The sequence below is a fragment of the Solanum verrucosum genome, unplaced genomic scaffold, assembly GCF_900185275.1.
Source record: "Solanum verrucosum unplaced genomic scaffold, falcon-dt-bn FXZP01000026.1, whole genome shotgun sequence".
NCBI classification, from domain to species: Eukaryota; Viridiplantae; Streptophyta; class Magnoliopsida; order Solanales; family Solanaceae; genus Solanum; species Solanum verrucosum.
In genome coordinates this window covers 765,489-788,324 of record NW_026020285.1, presented here as the reverse complement: position 1 = coordinate 788,324, position 22,836 = coordinate 765,489, and the positions used below count along the sequence as shown (strand labels likewise).

General features: G+C 33.4%; 1 protein-coding gene across 1 annotated transcript; it reads left to right on the top strand.

The window, feature by feature from the left end:
- Positions 1-16,022: 16,022 nt before the first annotated feature.
- On the top strand, positions 16,023-21,989 carry LOC125834257 (serine/threonine-protein phosphatase PP2A-2 catalytic subunit). The gene is made up of 6 exons (XM_049513424.1): positions 16,023-16,625; positions 18,549-18,663; positions 20,291-20,399; positions 20,471-20,548; positions 21,271-21,462; positions 21,583-21,989. Exons 1-6 carry the CDS (start codon positions 16,373-16,375, stop codon positions 21,754-21,756), a joined length of 921 nt encoding a protein of 306 aa, XP_049369381.1. The 5' UTR covers positions 16,023-16,372; the 3' UTR covers positions 21,757-21,989.
- The last annotated feature ends 847 nt before the right edge of the window (positions 21,990-22,836 follow it).

Genomic DNA, 22,836 nt, shown 5'->3' with positions numbered 1-22,836 from the left:
AAACGACGGTCAAAAGCGACGGACTGCATCGCTTTTTTGGTCAAAATAGACGGAAAAGCGACACAGTCACTTCCGTCACTTTTTAGCTCGACGCTTTTCAAAAAGCGACAAACTGCATCGCTAAAAAGCGACGGAGAATGTCGTTTTTCAAAAAGCGACGGACAACGTCGCTAAAAAAGCGACGGACTGCATCGCTTTTAGAGACGGATTGCGTCTCTTTTAGCGACGGACTGAGTCGCTTTTTTACTTTCTTTTTTTTGAATTTTTTTAAAAAAAGCGACGGACTGCGTCGCTTTATTTTAATTTTCATTTTTTTTAATTTCTAAAGGGCGACCCAGTCCGTCGCTTTTCTGGAAATTTATTTTTTGAAAATCCTAGAAAAGCGACGGATAAGAGGACACTGTCCGTCGCTTTTCTGGAAATTTTATTTTTAAAAACCCAAAAAAGCGACGGACTAAACCACGTTGTCCGTCGCTTTTTCTGCAATATTTTTAACAGTAGCAGCTCGCAGCTTCTGCTACCCACCTGCAAATGCAATTCAATTCAATTCTACATTATTCAGCCCAATCAAACACACACATTATAAACAATCTAAACAAAACATAAAACAACAAACTTAAAATAACATTCAAAAGTATCTAAATCATAAATTAAAGACTTATAAAGTCTTTTAAAATTCTTTTTAAAATTTCAAAAAGTTCATAAATGTCCAGAGATCTAAACTAGGGAGTGAGATCTACATAATCATCCGCATCACTCTCGTCATCGGTGTCATCGGGAGCCGAAGTAGTAGGTCGACGAGCGATGTTCATCACTTGTTCTTTGATTTGCTGAACGGTCTCACTCATGCTTTGTTGTTCAGCTACTCTTTTCCGCTCCGACTCTGCTAGTGTTGCTGTAAGTTTAGCTATTTGATCCGACATAGCAGCAATCTGAACACCGTCAAGTGCCTCAGCTTGACGTGATGATCCAATACCTTTTAAGCCTGACTGAAGGCGTCTAACATCGTTGCGAGAGCCTAGACCATAGCATCTACCCTTGTGTGTCCCCCCTACCACTTTTTCTTTCCAAATCTGAGTGGACAGTTCAGGTGTCAATTGAACCGAACTATCTAAATTCTCAGCGACGTACTTATGAAAGTCATTTTGCATATTAAATATAAATATTGACATCAATATATATACATATCATAAATATATTCACTATTGATATATATTATTCATATTAAATAACTTACAAAAGTTCATAAACTCAGGTTTCAAACCAGCACCAGTTTCATAATGCATATTATACATCCACAAACGATGATCCATCTACAAAAATATAGATATTCAATTATATTATAAATAAAATTTAATGATAATTTTACTAGTTGTAGTTCTAAAACTAGTTTAGTATTTGACAAAACCACATTATTTAATTTAACTTATTTAAACAACTTAACAACTTTTTAACTTGAACTAGTTTAGTTTTGACTTAATTCCAACAACTAAATCCATCAACAAAACCACATTATTTAATTTAACTTATTTAAACAACTTAACAACTTGAACTAGTTTAGTTTTGACTTAATTCCAACAACTAAATCCATCAACAAAACCACATTATTTAATTTAACTTATTTAAACAACTTAACAACTTTATAACTTGAACTAGTTTAGTTTTGACTTAATTCCAACAACTAAATCCATCAACAAAACCACATTATTTAATTTAACTTATTTAAACAACTTAACAACTTTAACTAGTTTAGTTTTGACTTAATTCCAACAACTAAATCCATCAACAAAATCACATTTTTAAATTTAACTTATTTAAATTTAAAGCTAAGTGTCAACACTAGATGGACACAAATCGATCTTGCAAGAAAATCAATTTTGTCATCAATAGGATCAACTAGTGTTGGTACTCATGCTTAACAAATATATTATTTCTAAATTTAAAGCTAAGTGTCAACACTAGATGGACACAAATCGATCTTGCAAGAAAATCAATTTTGTCATCAATAGGATCAACTAGTGTTGGTACTCATGCTTAACAAATATATTATTTCTAAATTTAAAGCTAAGTGTCAACACTAGATAGACACAAATCGATCTTGCAAGAAAATCAATTTTGTCATCAATAGGATCAACTAGTGTTGGTACTCATACTTAACAAATATATTATTTCTACATTTAAAGCTAAGTGTCAACACTAGATGGACACAAATCGATCTTGCAAGAAAATCAATTTTGTCATCAATAGGATCAACTAGTGTTGATACTCATGCTTAACAAATATATTATTTCTAAATTTAAAGCTAAGTGTCAACACTAGATGGACACAAATCGATCTTGCAAGAAAATCAATTTTGTCATCAATAGGATCAACTAGTGTTGATACTTATGCGTAACAAACAATCGATGGACACAAAAATATTATCATAAAATTAAAGCTAAATATCAATACTAGATGGACATAAACACATTATTGAAAACAATTGTACTTGAACTTTAGAAATTTGGAAGCACCAACCTTATCTCCTACTTTGATGAAAGAAGCAATATAGTCTTGTATCAACTTTTTTAGATGTTGAGCTTCCTCAGTTGCCTAGCACGAAAAGTTCTACAATTAGTTAAATTTCAAGTTCAAGTTCTAATTTCAAGTTTAAGTTCTAATTCTAAGTTCAAGTTCAAGTTCTAAGTTCAAGTTCAAATTCTAATTTCAAGTTCAAGTTCTAAGCTCAAGTTCAATTTCTAATTTCAAGTTCAAGTTCTAATTCTAAGTTCAAGTTCTAATTTCAAGTTCTAAGTTCAAGTTCAATTTCTAATTTCAAGTTCAAGTTCTAATTCTAAGTTCAAGTTCAAGTTCAAGTTCAAGCTCAAGTTCAAGTTCTAAGTTCAAGTTCTAATTTCAAGTTCAAGTTCTAAGTTCAAGTTCAAGTTCAAGTTCTAAGTTCAAGTTCAAGTTCAAAGTTCTAGTTCAACTTCTAAATTCAAGTTCAAGTTCTAATTTCAAGTTCAAGTTCTAAGTTTAACTTCAAATTCTAAGTTCAAGTTCAAGTTCAAGTTCATGTTCAAATTGTAAGTTCAACTTCAATAATAATTCAAACTAGTCCTAAATTCAAAATTCAACTAGTCTTAAAATCACAAATTCAAACTGGTCCTAAAATCCCAATAGACATAATTGATATAGCTAAACCAATAGACATAATTAATTTAAGGAAGTGAGAATTACATTCAGATTTATGCTCACATTTTATAATAATCTAATACAATAAAATAAATCAGAAATTGATACGAAATATATATAGCCGAAGGATCAATTTAAAGCATTAATTAGGACATATTTTACATTGGATTCAATAAGGTAAAAAGAATGTTAGGAGCAGATTGAAAAATAACGGGCTGGTTCTCAATCAAGACTGAACTTGATAAATAATCACTGATACAGATAGTCAAGAATTCACAAATTATTCCAAACCTCAAGATGAACACCAACATAGGCGAATATTTCAACATACACAAACACCATAGCTAGATAATTGATTATAAACTAAGGGTCACACACACATAATTTCCAAGAACAGGCAACCCACACATATAGTAAGAATTCGAAATCTAAAATGAAAAGGTGCAACTATCTCACATTTTACAATATTCCCAGTGACATGCTTAAAATTAAAGTAAAGGAATTTGTACCTGGGATGGATCAGTTAAGATCCGTCTTAAGCAATCCAAATTATGCAAAGTGATTGCCGTTTTCGCCGGAGAAACAAGCGACTGGTGGCGCTGGAGCTGCTGGCGTTCGCTGGTGTTGTTGTTGCTCGCCGACGCTAGAGCTTCGCAGTGGCTCGCTGGCCGGAGTTGCTGGTCACGCTGACACTGTTGCTTCGCTGTGGAATCTCTAGTGGATGTTCGCTGATCGGAGGTTGCCTGCCGGAGCTGCTGCCTGCGCTAGCTCGCCTGGCTGCTAGTTGTTGTTGCTCGCCGATTAGAGCTGCTGGTTGTCGTCGACGGAGGAGAAAAGAGAAAGAGGCGAGGGGAAGGGGAGGAGAAGAGAGGACGACGCCGGGGCTGCTGGTCACAACTGCTGCTTCTCGTCGAAAATGGACGGAGAATGAGAGAGAGGAGGAGGCTGAGCGGCGGTAAGGAGAAAGAGATGAAGAATGAATTAGTTTAGGGTTGGTTCCTTTTGGTAGATTAAAATAGGAAAATAGATTTTGACCGTTGATTTAAAATAGATGTAAGGCTGAGATTAACTTAGAGTGAGATGGGTGGTCAAGATTAAAAGGGATGAGTTTGATTGAAATCTGAAATAATTGCAATGAGCAAAAGGGCTAAAATTGTGACTAAATTGAAATTAGAGGCTAAAATCGAAAGAGAATTGCATAGAAAGAGGGCTAGAAATTGAAATAAATTGGAATAGAATGGACTATAATTTAAATAATTTAGAGGAAGAATAAGGAAATGCTATCCGATTAATAAAATACTACATATTAAAATATTTTCACACATTATTAAAAACATCTAATATTTTAAAATATAAGTAAAGTAATTATTTTGAGTTTAACTATCGATAAATATAATAATTTAAAAATAATAATATTTTTATAAATCATGCATACTAAAATATATAATTTTTTAGACAACCTTAATTTTTATGATTTGTTTTTATTTATGTTCTTCAATTGCAATTTCTTATTTTAAAAAAATAGACGTGTGCCTGCTAATTAAAAAAATTAAACATTCATGAACGAACATAAAAAATTTCAAACAATAATATTATTTTTTGATATTTCTCTGTATTTTTGCATGAAAATAAATTGACGAAAGTTCTTTGATTTTCTTTCTTAAACATTCAATCAAATTAAATAACACTACTTATTTATTTTTTCTTATCATCTAGGCATTCTAAATTTAACGCAAATACTCACTTTTAATTTTTAATATAAATCAATACGAATAAAAAAAACCCATCTTCAAAAAGACTCGACTGACTTAGTTAATAACACTACTAAAAAAACACTCTTGTTCATTGCTAATAACACTACTAAATAATGTTAAAACTCGACTGACTTTGTTAGGTTGTCAGTGATTTTAAAGAAAGAAAACCAACACAATTTCGTTGGTTATTTTTCACACAAAAATACATAACACTCTTAAAAAGAAATTATTATTTTTTTAAAAGAATTCTTTTTTGTTAATTTTTAATTTTTTAACTAAAATTAAATGACACATGTCGATTTAAAATAAGAAGTTGCAATTGAAGAATATATATATAAATAAATAAATCATAAAAATAGTATTTCGTGTTAAAATGGAACATATAAAATGGAGTTCAAGGGTTAAAATGGAACAAGGCTAAGATAAAGTGCCAAAATGAAAAATGTGGACAAGTTAGAGGGGTTGTATATGTGTTTGGCCATATATATATATATATATTTAAATTATATACCTTCTAATTATATAAATTTAATTTTATTGATCAACAAAAGTTTATCAATATCAAATTTAATATATAAATCTCCTTGAATTTATCATCGGTATTTCTTTAATTGATAATGTATTTCATATCTGAACCACTAGTATATAAGACTTGATTTGTTAAACTACTCGAGGAGTATATATATAATTAATCAACGTATTTCATACTCCGATGAAGTATCCTTTACATGTCATCATAATTAGGAGGTGATCACTACACTTGACATCCACTCAAGATCGAACGTATATAATAATACTATCTCGCATTTCATACTGGAATGGATTATATGTTAGCTCCTCACCTCTACTACATCATGACATGAGATATTAAGTTTATGATTAGACGACGGACTGATAGAATTTGTATATTACTCTATAAATATAAGTATAATTATCTCCTAATTCATATCAACGTAGTTTCATACTCTAAATATGGATTATAGATATTTTTTTAATTATTTCACGAATTCTAACATTTTATTTGTAAAAGTATACAAAATTGTTACACTTTTTGAACAATTAATCGTAGGTGTAAAATGAAATTTTAATATTATGCACAATAGCAAAATTATGATTAATAGGAATATTTTAAACATACCGACCTCCGGATGTCGCTTTTATTAAAAGTAATTAGATATAATAAAAAATACCGACCTCATGAGGTCAGTATCACATTAAATTTTAAGATAAATAAAAAGTAATCATGCTAATTAAATAATATTGACATCAGGAGGTCGGTATTTTATATTAAATTATTTTTTAACTTATATAAAACCGCCATTTGGAGGACGATTTATTTAAAGTTAATTAAAAATATTAATTTATTACATACTATTTAATTTTACCGACATCTGAAAGTCGGTATTATAATATTTTTTGTTTTTTATTTTACACAAAACCATTCTCTGGAAGACGATTTAAATAAAATTGAATCAAAATATTTCTCAATTTTTTTTTTTATATGGAGAAATGGGGAAAATCCCGTCTGCTAGTGCAAATATTTTTAAAAAAGTGACGGGCAACGTCTCTATGTCCATCGCTTTTTTAAAAAAATGTTTGACCAAAAAGCGACAGACTAAGAGACATTGTCCGTCGCTTTCTTAAAATATTTGACCAGATATTTTGACCAAGAAGCGACGGACATAAAGATGTTGTCTGTCGATAATTTAAAAAATAATTAAACAATTAAAATTAATAAAAAGCGACGGACGGCGTGACTTTTTTCAAATTAATAAATAATTATTTTTAATAAAAAGCGACGGACTGCGTCACTATCTATATAAAATAATTAATTAGCAAAAATACGCAAAAAAAAGCGACGGACTAAGCGATGCCGTCCGGTGCTTTTAAAAAAAATATTTTAATTAAAAAGCGACGGACTAAGAGACGATGTCCGTCGCTTTTTTAAAATGTTTGACTAGATATTTTGACCAAAAAGAGACGGACTAACAGATGCCGTCCGTCGCTTTTTTTAAAAACTAATTAATAAAATAAAATAAATTAAAACAACGGACATCGTGGTTATTGTTTAATTTATAAATAATTATTTTTAATTTGTAAAATAATTTTAAAAATAATTATTTTAATTAAAAAGCGACGGACGGCATCTCTTAGTCCGTCGCTTTTTCTTCCGTCGTTTTTTAGCAGTTTTTTAGTAGTGTTAGATATATAAAAATATGAAGTTTTTTTGTTCATGAGAATTGAACAATTATGGTAAAGAAGAATAAATAAAATAAATAGCCTAATTTCTATGAGATATAGACTAGAATGACTTTGATCAATAGAAAGAAGTTAATAGTCATTGAGTGTAACGACCTGTTCCGGCGTTATAGAAAAGCCAATGGGGAAAGAATTTGGGTCAGAAAACTTTTTGGTAGTGACTTGAAAATTCCTAGCCTAGTCCAGATTTTGAACGAAATCTGAGTCATGCGAGGTCTAGGGAAATCTGGTAATGTATGAGAGATTTAATAATGAATTTGATTACATGAGTAGATAGCTAAGACGTGAAGGAACCCTTACGACTTAATGGAATTCGGCGAGTAGAACTCTCAAAATTGAACTTAGCGTGAACGGGTAGTCTTTGAACGTCATGGGTTGAAAGGTTGTTGTGAAATGGGGGTTTGAAACTCAAATTTCGACTCTCTGTCTCCGTGTAAGTCACTGTGGCGGGATTATTCCCGTTAGGGCAGGGCCGTTGTGGCGAGATGGGGTTTGCCGTAACGGCTTAGTCGCGAATTAAGTCGGGGAAAAACCGCAAAAATGTTATTTTTCTGCAAGTTTCGTTCTTGAGAGTTAAGAGACGATCCCAGGTAATTTCTTGACAGTTTACCACGACTTTTGGTGCTAAAGGTAAGGATTTTACTCCCCTAATCCATTTTTTGATCCGTAGAATGTAGATTCTTGGTTAAAAATTATTGAGGGAGGATTTTGGACTGAATTTGATGGTGGGTAAAAGCCCTAGTTGCACCTTAGGATCATGGATTGGTCTTGGGTTATTGGGTTTGCTATAATCCGAATAATTAGACCTTTAATTGTTGATCCTTGTGTATATTAATTGTTTGTAGACCTAGAACAAGCAGAAAGAATCTGAAAAGGGAAGATTCAAGTGCCTTAAGGGGATTCAAGCTTGATTTCAGGGTAGGTGATGGTTTGATTTCATGTTTTGTGCGATGTATGTTAGTAATTGCTTCATTGTAATGCATGTATGTATGTGAATGCAGCGTTGTTGATCAAACCAAATGAAATAAGTATGAATGAACAAATGTATGTCATGATTCAACACTTGATTGTATGATTATGAGTATGTACATATGAGTGTGATTGTGATTGTGGTTGTGTTGAATGGACCAAGTGTCACGTTCCGACATACTAACTGGGATTGGGTGTCACGTTCCGATACTTATATTAAAGCGGGTGTCACGTTCCGACACACTAATTGGGATCACGTGGCACATCCCGGTACACTAACAGTTTGGGTATGGTTCCATGAGAGGACTATTGAAATGTCATATCTACTTGTCATTGCGAATGTGTAATTGTACATTGCTCCTGAAATGATAACCAATGTGTAAATATGTTCTGTACATGTTGCTCGTTTTTTGTTGAGTATAGGGCATCTTCAGGCGGCTACTGATAAACCTCAGCTAGGAGATCAATGATCGAGACCGAATCAAGGTTGAGCCAATTCTTCCAGGCTGCCATAAGTTCTCTTTTTGCTTAGTCCATTTTCTTTGGACTTAGATTAGTACTTTAGATATTCGGTTGTTTAGTTTTGGGGTTGTACCCCATTTTCTTAGACTTGTTGAACTTAGAGTTTTGGTACATTGACTTTCAGGTTTTAGGCGTTGTTATGCAGATGTTTAGTAATAGTTTATTGAACTTTCGGAGTTTATGGAAACTCCAGTTTATTACTGCATTTAAACCTGCTTTTGTATCTTTAAATGTCTTAATTTTCGTAAAATTTGTTAGACGGGTTGTAGTAATGGTTCTCCCACCAGAGGGTTAGTGTGAGTGCCAATCACGATGATCTGGGTTGTGACATTGAGAAAGTTGTCCTAAACTCTCTCTTCTTTATTTTATTTGGCTTGTAGTACTATTTTATTATGTACTACTTCATATTGTAGTACAAATCTTCCTTTTTTATAGAAAAAAAAAGAAGAAAGGAAACGTGTGGAAGTTTTAAATTAAAAAATGAATTTGTTGTACTTCTTATGAAAAAGTATCTAGGTATGCTAAAAAATTTTAAAATTGTCTACACTGAAGTTAGATAAGCTTCTTAAGATATATAACGTAAAAACTCTCTTAGTTATTTTTGTTTTTTTATGTAGAAAATTTAACTTTCCTATAAATAAAAGTAACAAATTGAGGTATTATAACTTAATGAAATTCCTCTCTGTATTGCTATTTGGATATATATTTTTTTTAACTAAGCATGGATATTGAGTACAAAGACAACATTTTAAGACCTGCGACAATGAAGACGTGACAAAAAATATAGAAGGAAGAAGTAATGTTACTTTTGTACATGTCTCACATAAATAATGCAATATGGCTAATACATATTTTCTTTTGGATGCAGAAGATATTTGTCTATACCTAAAAAGAAATACACATTGCATTGTAATGACCTGGAAGGTCATTTTTGAAAACTTTCATAAAATTACCATTTTATCCTTCCTGATATTGACCCGAGTCATTTCTGATTGGATTTGAAAATTGTTTTGGGCTTTGAGTAAAAAGTTGTGATTTATGTAAGTTTTTGGGTTATGGAAGGCTAAAGTTGTTAAAAAATGGTTTCGGTGTCTTTTGGAGTGTCGAGTGTCGGAATGAAATTTTATTAATTTCATCAGCTTCGGAATGTGGAAATTGGTCTAAGAGAGTTGAAAGTTTCAGATTCTGAGGCTTATTGAGGATTTGAGGTCCTAAGTTGGAAATTTATGAAAATTTTAGCCTTTAGGTTGACTTTGGTCATCATTCAGGGTTCGAATGCTCGGATCGGATTCTCAACAGTTTCTTTGAATTCGGGGGATAATTTTAGGCCTAGAGGAGGTCTTGATTGAATTTTCAGAAGTCTCAAGCTTAATTTGGTCTTTTTAAGCGTTATTTTCGTTTCTTGTGACCTCTGCAAATTTTTAACACCTCAGAAGCTGGAAAGACGAAGGGAAAAGGATAGTGCAGAAATCTGCCTGAGAACTGATTTTACGGGTCCAACCTATGGACCGTAGGGGGTCCTACGGACCCTAGGAAGAGAACCATATAACCAGGGTAGAGTTTTGTATAAGTTTCAGTACCTCATTTGACGGTTGATTAGGACGGCTCGTCAACCAATGTACGAGTCGTAGATAGGTCTCGTAGGTGAGTCCCACACTCAGTGAAATTTTGAAGGTTAAGTTGATTTCTTCAGTTGGTGTCTACAGACCGTAGGGAGATTTACGAACCGTAGAAAGGTCCCATCAAAAGTTGGACCAAATAATAGTTTCTGAACTTTTATATGATTGACCATTACGGTTTGTATAAAATCTTATAGACCATAGGTCTGAACCGTAGATTGATTTTGACAATTATTTTAAAGGGATTTTGGGTCTTTTCTCTGATTATTTTAACCCAATACTACGTTGTTTTACCTTCTACCCTATGCCATATATAAAGATTTTAAGCCCCAAATAACCATTTTCTATTCATTCTCCTAAATTCCCCTAAATTCTCTCAAGACTAAGAAAGAAGAAGAAGAGTTAAGATTCATCCAAAGCTCCAATTCATCATTCCTTGTGGGCTTTTAGCATCAAGGTCTGTGGGTATTCACCCATAGAGTCCTTTCCTCCATGGGTTCTTACCATTTCCAAATTTCTCAATTCAATTTCAATTGTTTGAGTTAGGGTTTCAATCCAATTTTATGGATTTCATTCAATTGTGGTTGATTGTTGTTAATTAAGCCTTCCAATGCATGATCCAATGTTAATATATGATACTTAGTTGAAATTATGTTGATCCATACCCCAATTATGATTCCCAACTATTCATCTATGATGAACTCATAAGCCTATGAATTATGAATTATGAATTATGAATTTATGAACATATGTATGTTTTCATGAAATTGTTGTAAATGAATTGACAATGCTTTGAAAGGAAAGTATTAATGTTATTTTGAAAGCTTTCCTCACATGTTATTAGGATCATGATTGTGAAAGATATTCCTCACATATGGATTCACATTGGTGAAAGATTTTCTCATCTATGTCAAATTATGTTTAAGGAGTTATTCTATATTTTGGTCTTGAAAGATGTGGATTGGTATTGATCATTTTCTTTCCTATATTAAATTAATATTTGACTTTTATCTATTCCGTTGGGATTTAGAGTTAGCACCGAGAGGGATTTAAGGTGGAAGCTCAAATAGGGTTGTCTCTAGTAGCCACCTCTAGTCCCAAACTACGTGCCCCCGTAGGATTATCTTAAATGACTTAGCTAGTGGATCCACTTTAGAAAATGATTATATGTACAGATTCTACCTTGGCAAGTAGATTCCCCTTCTTTCGGTAGGAGGCATATACCAGATTCTATGAAATAACTCTCATGGTCTTATTATCGGTTAAAGCTAATATCTCACAAAATCGATTATGTTTTCTTCAAAGCTTTTCTTATGTCCTTTATGTTAAAGTATTTCACCATATTTCATGATGTACATGTCATTTCTTCCTTAAAGCTTTTAAATGTGTAAACATTCACATGTTTTTAAGTCATTCATGTCATCATGTCTATCTTATTCATATTGCCTCATATTTAGTACATTTCATGTACTAACGCATACTTGTGCCTACATTATCTCATGAATCGAGGGTCCGGCGGTCCTACCTTCCATACTCGTGGTTAGTTGGCCTCGTTGACAATTCGAAGTTCAAGAATTGGTGAGTCCTCATGTTCCGAGGACTATGATACTACTATTGTTTTTTTTAGTTTTGTATTCAGATTTTGTATGTGATGTATGGGTTACGTCCCAATGACTTTCCTTATGATGTATTAGATGACTTTTGAGACTTATGTTTAGACTTCCGCTTTGTCACACTTTTTTGAAATATGAAAATGTTTTCTTTGACTTCTTTAAATTCTATTATCTTGTATGATGTATACTAAGTGGCTTGTGTAGGGCCTCTCGGGGTCCTATAAGCCATGTTATGCATAGGGTATACTTTGAGTCATGACAGAATTTCGGATTAATGAGACCTTGAATTCGTATTTAGATGGTTCTATTGAATCTGAAATGTTGAGTTTAGTCAAGCTGCATATATGGTTTGTGTGTACGGGGTTCTGAACGAATCCCGAGGGTCCATTTGATGATTTAAAAGTTGGCTGAATTTTCTAATGCCTAAGTTTTGTACCTTTCTCGTTTGCGATAGGTCTTGCGCTTTTGTGACCCTCGCGAAACAAAAGGTTTGATCGCTAAAGCGAAGGTCGACATTTTTTGCGGGGTTAGCTTTTTCGAATTTGTGGTCACTTTAGCGGTGTTCACTTAAGCAAACCTGGGTCACTTTTGCGAGAACAAACAGGGATTTTAGACCTGAAATTTCCGAGTTTAACCCCCATTTTCCATTTTTAAATTTTGCAAAACCCTTGTAGGTGATTTTGAAGAGATTTATTTTGTTGAATCATTTGGGTAAGTCTTTGTAACCCTAAAGCTTCAATTTCCTTTTATCATTGATGAATTTTAACACCAAAATTTGAGATTTTGATTGGCAAATGATATGGATTTTCAAGAACTTGGGTTCTAAAGTAAAATGATGAATGTGAACTGATTTTAACTTCTTTTTCGAAATGGCTTTCACTAATGAGTTCCAAATGTCTTAGGTAACATTTTCAAGTAAAGATATTTGGATTCAAACTTCATATTCGAAATTGGATTTTTGAGTTGATTTGACCCATTTTCAAAATGTATGATTGAGGAGTTATTATTTCTAGAATCTTATTGCGATTACTTAGTTGAACTAGATTGTGTGGCTTTGGACATTGTTCGAAAGGAAAGACTTAAGTCTTGGATTGACTTTTGATTGAATTGAGGCAAATGACTTCTAAACCTTGTAAAACTTGTAGAATCATATATTTTCCTTCATTGTGTGTGTATGGGGGGGGGGGGGGGAGGGGGGGAGTAATGGGAATAAGGTGACGGGTTCAATTATTCCACTTGATTGATCTTAATGAATAAAAAAGGCAACGTGTTGATAATTGTGCTTTGTGAATTGTCTTGTTGTGGACCCTAACGTGTTGATTGATGAAATGTTTTGATGGCATTATTGTGGACTTGAATTGCTTGAGTTTATTCTCTCTTCCTTATGGTGTAAAATTGCTTATTTGCATTGATTTTATGCACCATGATGAGACATGATTGTGATTATGCTGAAGGAAAATGGTTTCGACAAGTAATATTGTATAAAGTCGAAGGAAAATGATTTCGGCTAGTGATATAAAGTCGAAGGAAAATGGTTATGGCTAGTGATATTTTGTCGAAGGGAAATGATTCTGACAAGTGATATTTATAAAGCTGACGGGAAATGGTTCTGGCTAGTGATATAAATCTGAAGGAAAATAGTTCTAGCTAGTGATCTGGTGCCGATGAAAAATAGTTCTGGCACCTACTTGACTAAAGTGAATTGATGTATTTGATAGTTGTGATTGATCTATTTGATACTTGTGAATGATATATATGATACTTGTGAATGATCTAATTGATACTTGTGATCAGTCTACTTGCTACTTGTGATTAACATACTTGATACTTAATTGTTGTTGAACTGAGACTGTTGGATTTTGATTATTAAGCCTTGTGAAGTATATATTGTAAAACTGTTACGTTGGGCAGATCTCTATGCAGGTTGTAGTTGAGGAGGTTCGGTTGGAATGAAAGGAGTACTCGTACTCTAGCTAGCTTTTCTTTGTTTAGTAGGTTGCTTGTTGAGTACCGTGTTATTTGGTACTCACTCCTTACTTCTACACTAGTGTAGGTTCCGAGCTCAGACCCGTGTGATCTTCTTCTATTTTTGAGGCTTTCTGAGGATACAGTGAGAGGTATTTGCTCGTCATCCCGGCAGACTCTCTTGTTCCTTCTTTGATGTTTTGTTCTACTCTAGAAACAAAGACATTGAGACTTATATTATCTTTTAAATTTTGTAGTTAACATTAGTGGCTTGTACACGTGACAACCAAGTTTTGGGGTTATATTAGAATGACTAAGTTTTCCACTTTCATGTTATTATTATTTTAGTTTCGCTTTTCTTTCGTTTCGTTGGGTTTGAGACTGACTTTTCTTGGATTTAGATGAGTGTCATCATGCCATTATTTATGCATGTTTCTGTTGGGAGTTTACTTAGCACCAAGTGGACCTAGGGATGAAGGCTTACACTTTAGTAGAGGCATGAGACCTTTAGTAGCAATCCCTTTGTCCCAAAACTACGTGCAATCATAAGATATTGTTTAGATGGACATTAGCTAGTGGATCCACCTTAGCTCAGATTTCATGGTTCTTACCTTGGCAAATATGACACTCTCTTTTCGGTGTGGGAGCAGTACATTGACCTCCAAGTTATAGCTCACATGATTTATATTGTTTAATGGTATCTCCCACAATATGATATGATTTTCAGTTATTGCATGACCATGTACTATGTTTTCAGATCAAATCATCAGTTTTCTTGTTGTATTTTACTTGATCATTGAATTAACATGTTTTCAGACTTATCATGTTTTAATATCATGTTTATGCATTTTCCTCATGCTCAATACATTCCAAGTATTGATCGCATACTTTTCTACCCATATTGTTTCATAATATAAGTTTTGACGCGCATCCTTCAGGCCGCAGTTAGTACAAACTTTGATCAACATAGTACCACTTTTGGAGAGTCCTCATGTTTCGAGGATGACCTATGACGACTTTCTTTAGTACTTCTTTATAGTTTTAGACAATTTAGAGTTAGCCGGAAATTTGTCTTATCAACTCATTATGTGTAAAGACTTTCAGACAAATAGTAAATTTTTGCGTGTGTGTGTTAAATTCTCTTTTATGATATGTTAGACTACTTTAAACTTGATTTGGATTTTCAGTTTATTAAGTCTATTTTATGCTCGTTGGTGTCATGTCATGCGGTTAGCTTGGAATCATTTAGAGAGAATATTATAGAAATGTGTGACTAATGAAGCAAGTTCTACTCCCTCCGTTTCATATTAGTTATCGACATTATTAAAAATATTTGTGATAAAATACTTATCAATTTATAAAATCAAGTTACAATGATTTTTATTTTCATTTTATTCTTAGAATTTTATTTTTTTAAAAATAAACAACATTAATTATATTGAAAAAAATTAAAAAACAAATGAATACAAAATACCCTTTTTATAATTCCTTAAAGAACTTGTTTAAAAATAAAAACAAATGTGATAACTAATACTCCCTCTGTCTCTAATTACTTGTTCACTTTTAAATTGATACACTTATTAAGAAGATAATTATTGATATAGTGAGTTTATCATTTTATCCCTATTAATCACTCTCTCTTTGTCCCTAATTACTTGTCCACTTTTCCTTTGTTTAGTTGTCCCTAATTACTTGTCTATTTTGACAAATCAAGAAAGGACAATTTATTTTTACCTATTATATCCTCAATTAATTACTTTGAAAAATGTAGAACTTCTTAAAAATTTTAAGTTTTTAATTTATGCACTTCATAATTAATAAGGGTAAAATGAGTCATTAAATGTTTTCTTAATATGTGTGTCAATTCAAAAGTGGACAAGTAATTAGGGACATAAGGAGTATGAAGTAGTTGAATTAAAAACTTAAAATTTTTAAATTGTTTATACATTTTTCAAAGTAATTAATTGAATGTATAATAAGTAAAAAAAACTCTTCTTTCTTGATTTGTCAAATAGACAAGTAATTAAGAATAACTATAAAGAAAAAAATTGAACAAGTAATTAGAACCTAGCATATATAATATATAATATACAACAAAGGTATTTTGTCAGTTATATATATACAGCTATTATTACATTTGAAAAAGCTTTCGCTGCATTTTTTCTAAGAGAGAGAGAGAGAAAGGAGAGAGAGAGAGAAAAAAGAGAGAGGGGAAAATGAAGAAGAACATCAATAACACCAGATGATTTGGAGATTCAAACCCTAGCGCTTTATCAATATTCAATCTCTTTGTATTTTTTTGAATTTTGTTCTGTTTAATTTTTATTTTTCTGTTACGTATATTTCGTTTGATTGATATCAGCTGAATATTCACCGTTCGATCTTCGATCGGTTCGATTCTCTGATCGGTCGGCGTGAAGTTTTCAGATCGGAGATTGTGAGGAAAGGAAAAAATTCTGTTAAAGCTCTATAGAGTTCTAGAGGAATCTGGAAAAAAATGCCGTCTCATGCAGATCTAGATCGGCAGATCGAACAATTGATGGAGTGCAAGCCGTTATCGGAAGCGGATGTGAAAACTCTATGTGATCAGGCGAGGGCTATACTTGTTGAGGAATGGAATGTTCAGCCGGTGAAATGTCCGGTGACTGTTTGTGGTGATATTCATGGTCAGTTTTACGACCTGATTGAACTGTTTCGGATTGGAGGAAATGCTCCTGATACTAATTATCTCTTCATGGGCGATTATGTTGGTGAGTTTTTGGATATTTGTTTCGGTATTGGGAGATTTTGTAGTTTGTTGCATTTATTAGGGCTTTGGATTCTCTAGATGTGAATTGAATTGTACAAGTAATTCTTTTTGTGGTCTAATTTTGTTAAATTTCAGTTGCTAATTGTGTCTTAGCTTCTTCTTCTTTTTTTCATGTTTAGTATGTCCATAGAAAATTAGAGAAGCTTCGGTTGAGAGAGAACTCATAATTGATATTAAAATATGGAAAAAGAAGTCAAAATAGAGCAGAATGAATATTGAGGATTCATATAACTGATAGTTTGGGGTTGAGGTGTAGTTGTTGTCATTGGATATGGTGACTAATGAGAAGGCCAACTAATGTTAATGGAGGTATAGGTCTTGTAACAACATTGTATATTCAACTGTAAACAGTAACTTTATGCTGAGCACCTATGTTTGTTGTGAGCTCTAATAGTCATGGGAGTGGTTTAGCACAAAATAAGGGCTCCTCAAAATCTTCCACATGGGGGCTCTTCATTCGCCGTTTCAGGAAGTGGATGACCTGGGATTGTCCATTCATCAATGGGTGTAGTTATTATAGTGTTTGATTTTTGTTTTGGCAATTTACATTAATAACATCTTGTTTTATGACAAATGACAAGCTTTAATTTAAGTTGTTCATTGTTTAACCTCGAAGTGATGAATCATGAACTATTGTTGTGGTGCGGAGTTGAAATGTACTGCTGGTTGGACTTCTCCAGACGTAAGATAATGGTCTTGATTGCAGCAGGTGGTACAGAAATTCCTGTTCATTTGGAAAATTTCATTGGCCAAAGATATTTGGACTTGTCAAAGTTTGCTCCGGCAATATCCTGTCAACACGTGCAGGGCACTAATTGAGGAACAATCGTTTAGCCAATCAAAGTGATGAGTGACTAAAATTTGTTTGTAGTTATTGTTTACTGTATCTGACAACACAATGGTTTGTTGTTCATGTCTATTGTCCTTGTGTTAAGCTTGCTTAAGTGCGAGAGGACAGGGCAGTTCTTGACAATTGGCAAGTGAGAGTTGCGTCATTGGATTTACTTTTGCTTGTTGTCCATGCAGATTGTCCTTTTGTTAAGCTTATTTAAGTGCGAGAAGACAGGTTTTGTGAAAGTGAGGATTGACGTGTTGGATTTTATTTCCCGACTCATAAATTCGGGAAAAGGTGCTATGGCTTATTACCTGTAACAAAGTGTTCCTTTGTGCCTTTCTTTCTACACAAATCCTTTCTTTAGTGGAAGCGTTCCTCGTCACCACTTTGTACTCTTATGTAAAAAGATCTCTTGCACAGATATCGAATGGGCATTTAGTAATTAATCTAACCCAGTGGAATACAACACAGTAGTGTTTTAAATGCTGTCAACTGACACCGACTCATCCCTAATTTGTTGAAAACTTTTCTCTCTCAGAGTTGTCTTTTGGTTTATAATATAACGTGCATGTGTTCCTTGTGATCATGATTGCATTATTCATTCTTTTGTTGTCCTCTTTCTAAAACTTTGCATCTGACAAGTGCTCCATCATTAAGGTTTCAGGCTAATAAACCACAGTTTCATACTGCTCAATTTTCAGATGGTGTTTGTCTGGTGACGAAGTATAAGAAATAATCGGAGACTTTTGAAACTTGTGGTATAAAACATTTTATAGATATTTATGTGGCAATAAATCATCTCATTAAGGTAAACTTGGAAGTTTAAAGTTAAATGGTAGTTTTTAAATATAGAAAGGTGACATTCTTTTTGTGACAAGGGAGAGGGAGTATTAACATTTTCTGTGATGCACAATTTCTTTTCTCATCCATACACTCATTTCATCATACCAATCCTAGCATTACCAATTCTCTTTGTGATTGAGTATTTTTGTAGTTGTTTATCATTGAATAATTGTTCAATGAATGCAGACCGTGGATACTATTCAGTGGAGACTGTCACACTTTTGGTTGCTCTGAAGGTTCGTTATAGAGATAGAATCACGATTCTTAGGGGAAATCATGAAAGCCGGCAAATCACCCAAGTGTAAGTTTTCTAATTTTTCTTTTAAGTAATCTTGTTATTTAACTTGGGGGTGCCTAGTAATGGTTTATATTTCTCACAGGTTATATCCAAAGAACTATTCTTTTCATAGTTATATTATTTGCACATGGGCATATGGACTTCTATTGTACCTCTTTTTTTCCTAGTCTCTTTGTATAAAATGTAGCTTTAACTGCTGTGTACTCTGATTTTGTTCTTTTTATAGGCTCTGATTAGTCAATAATAACACAGTTAGAAGAATGTTAAAAAACCTACCTAATCTACTCTGCTTGAAGGTCCATGTTAAATGTTTCATGAACTGATCAGAGAAAATCTAAACCTTCCACTTGGCAAAGAAATTATTTTTGTTCTAGTTTTGCTTCAAAACTGTTCTTTTCTTTACTGAGTTATTGACACGTGATCAACCAATATACCTTTGCTTTTATTGACCTTCCAGTTTTAGAAACGATATAGATATAGATTAAGTACTGGTTCTCTACCTTCTATTTTTGTCTTTATATTAAGGTAATGTTCAGGAGAGACTACGTACATGATAGACTTTCTACCGCGCGTGTGCATGTTTGAATCACGCCGTTGTCTTATAGCATGAAGAATGCACCAAAAAAAGGTGGGAGTAGAAATTCTATAGGAATAGGTGGAATGTCTTTATTTTGTCGGTCGGAGTTAATCTACATGCAGTTTATTGGTATATACTCCCTCCGTTCTTATTTATATGTCACCATTTTTTATTTCACGTGCATTAAGAAATTAAGTTTACTATTCTACCCTTATTTAAAAAAAATTGAAGTCTAACTTTTCAATCAAGGATTATGAATTAATTAATTTGACCAATGAACATGAATTATTCACTTAGTTTTTATATGTTGTTCAAATGTATATTTTCAAGGCGAATAACTCCCAAGTGTAAAATAGGAAGAATATCGTAATTTATGCATTGATTTTATGAAATGACAAGTATTATGGACCAACTACTTATAGTAAGAATGACATATAAAAAGGAATGGAGGGAGTATATTCTACTATTAATAGTTTGTAAACATGGTTTCCTTTATACCAGAAATTGTAATTATTATTGGAGGGAGGGGAAACGTTGTTCCCAAGGCTAAGGATAAAAATGAGTTCTTTTAATTTTATTTTTTATTTTTTTTGAAGGAGGGGGAAGGGGGATGGTTCCCATAATTTATATGAACTTTAGGATAATGCAGATGAGGATGTGCCACAGGTTGCTTTCTTCTCATCTCGGGAAAATAAAGTCATATAAATTAATGCTTTTTATTTTATTCGAGAAAACACGGCATTTGTTAGACTTGATCAAACTTTCAAATCGGTGTGAGAGTATCAGCTATGAATATGTTTAAAGAATAATTTTAACATTTAAACACTAAAAATAATGACCCTATGAGGTTGCTTAAAATCCGATTACTGGTAATTGTCTATAGTAACTGTAAGTTCATAACATAAAAAAATTGTTCAGTAAACTCATATATCATTGGGATGAATTATTAGTGTGATTCATAGTCAATGTCCCTCATCTTCGGTTTATAGAGGACCGTATGACTGCTGTTCAAGTCATGGATGGTGTAATTAACATAGCTCTTTTTCCTGCCAGGTATGGTTTTTATGATGAATGCTTGAGGAAATATGGCAATGCAAATGTTTGGAAGTATTTCACTGATCTTTTTGATTATCTACCACTAACAGCACTCATAGAGAGTCAGGTTTGAGCTCTTACTTTACTGACATTTCATGTTAGTAGAAATGTTAGCTAATATATAGTGTTTTATTACAGATATTCTGTTTGCATGGAGGACTCTCACCTTCTCTGGATACACTGGATAATATCCGAGCGCTGGACCGTATACAAGAGGTAGATATCCGTTTTGAGATTTACACGTTTATAATCTGGTGATGCCACATAAACTCTTGTATTTTGTCACCGGTGGCTCTCCTCCTACTTGATCTATCCAACTCTGGCAGGTCTTCCCCCCTCAAAATTTTAGCAGATGCCCTCACAGAGACATCCTGCAGTAACTAAGTTTTACTTTCCAAAAAATTTTCCTTGGTGCAACAACTTTCTGTCCATCGCAGTTTATGTTTCTGCAGAAATGTCCAGTAGAATTACAAAGTCAGAATTGATGTTCCAAAGAAAAGAACAAAATTTCTGTTTTATCATTTCAAAGAGTTCATCGTAATTTCTAATTTTTCCTTTATAGGTTTACGGTTGTTCTCAATATTTACCATAAAATGCTCAAGTATAGCCCATTCCCTACTCGTCATTTCTCTTGCCATGTCATAGTACATACCTTTTCAATTCTCAGAAGCCTAGAGAGAGGAACTATCACAGTTTGAGTTTCTGATATTCATTGTTAACATTTTCCTGATCTGCTATGCAATGATATCTCCATTTCGCCTTAGAGACTTTGAGACAGAAATTACTACCTTTTATTATCTGATATCCGATGAAGTCTGACATCTCCATGTTCTTATAGCAGCTCTATTAACTTTTTGCTGATCGTTGCATATTTTGCATTAGTGGTGTATTAATGTTGCTGGCCTCATTGCTTATGCATCTTATTTGATGGTAATTAGGTTCCACATGAAGGGCCAATGTGTGATCTCCTGTGGTCTGATCCAGATGATCGGTGTGGTTGGGGAATATCACCTCGAGGGGCTGGTTACACCTTTGGACAGGATATAGCATCTCAATTCAATCACACCAATGGTCTCACCCTGATTTCTAGAGCTCATCAGCTTGTGATGGAGGGTTTCAATTGGTGTCAGGTTTGTGGAACCTAAATTGAAACATCCCCTCTCATCTCCTACTCTTTTCATCTCATTGGTACTTGTTAGCGCGACCATTTTGTGACTTTAACATACCATTTGGTGGTGCAACTTTGGCAGGATAAGAATGTTGTGACTGTATTTAGTGCTCCAAACTATTGTTACCGGTGTGGTAATATGGCTGCCATTCTAGAAATAGGCGAAAACATGGAGCAGAATTTCCTTCAGTTTGACCCAGCTCCTCGACAGATAGAGCCCGACACCACAAGGAAGACTCCAGATTACTTTTTGTGATTCCAATATCTGCGCTTGTTCGGCTGCAGGAATGTTTCAGAAGTGGAATTTTGCTGGTTGAGGATTATTCTCGAGACCATTCTTTTGTTTGGAGCTCGACTTCACTCTATGCCAGTAGCTCACTAGAGTTGACGAAATGCCCTGAGTGGTTTTTCATGTACATTTTTCAAATGGAAGCAACATGGTACATTCTGTTCTGTAATTTGAAATCTACCGTAAAAAGCAGTTTTTTTCCGCTCAATGTCCAATCACTGACTTGTGTCAACCAAATTTTCTTTTGATTTCTAGACTGAAGGCTTTCTAGTTTTTAAAAGAGAAAAAATGGTAGTAATAGGCATTTTTACCTTATCTTTAGTACTCTAGGGGTTTCAAACACTAGAGATCTTTCACTTTTGTCATTGTCGTTGCTGCTTATGGTATCATGATACAAAATTAAATAACATAGTGGAATCCTACCCTCAACTTGTGATATAGAAAATTAATCTGATTAATTCCCAAACAAAGGTATAACTTTTGCAACATCGAAAGTAAATGATTAGTGGTGAGTTGAGTATTGAAACTGTTTAAAGACGTTAATAAAGTTGTTCCCAAATAGACTTGTTCAATGTCGTTTGATGGTTTGACTTTGAAGGAATTTAAGGCAATTGTTTAAGATGCGTCATTGTGTGAGATGTTTCCTTGTTTCTTCCTCAGAAGTTGACATCTTCACTCCAAAATTTTATGTCACGATTGTCGATAACCAAGAGATAGTGAACGAAACTGCTCTCTCCACATCATCTATGTACAAAATCCAGACCGGGCATCTGGGGTAAACACATTTACTATATTACTTCTTGGAATAAACACACATGAAGAATCATGCACTCTAAAGGTGTGTACAGTACAGACAAGAATGTTTTTATGTCTAAGACGAAACTATGAGGATGGATTTAGGGGACAGAGTGGTTATCAGGGTGGAGAGGAGACGATACAACTTATTTTCCCTACTTCCGTAAAAGAAGTCATCTAACTTATTTTCAAGAAGTTGCTTTTTAGAAAAGAAGTTCCAGTGATGGACCATATTTTCCTGGAAAAGTATTA

Coding starts and splice junctions, on each gene's coding strand:
- LOC125834257 (XM_049513424.1), top strand. CDS start 16,373: ATGCCGTCTCATGCAGATCTAGATCGGCAGATCGAACAATTGATGGAG. Junction 20,400..20,470: donor CAGCACTCATAGAGAGTCAG/GTTTGAGCTCTT, acceptor GTTTTATTACAG/ATATTCTGTTTGCATGGAGG. Junction 20,549..21,270: donor CGCTGGACCGTATACAAGAG/GTAGATATCCGT, acceptor GATGGTAATTAG/GTTCCACATGAAGGGCCAAT.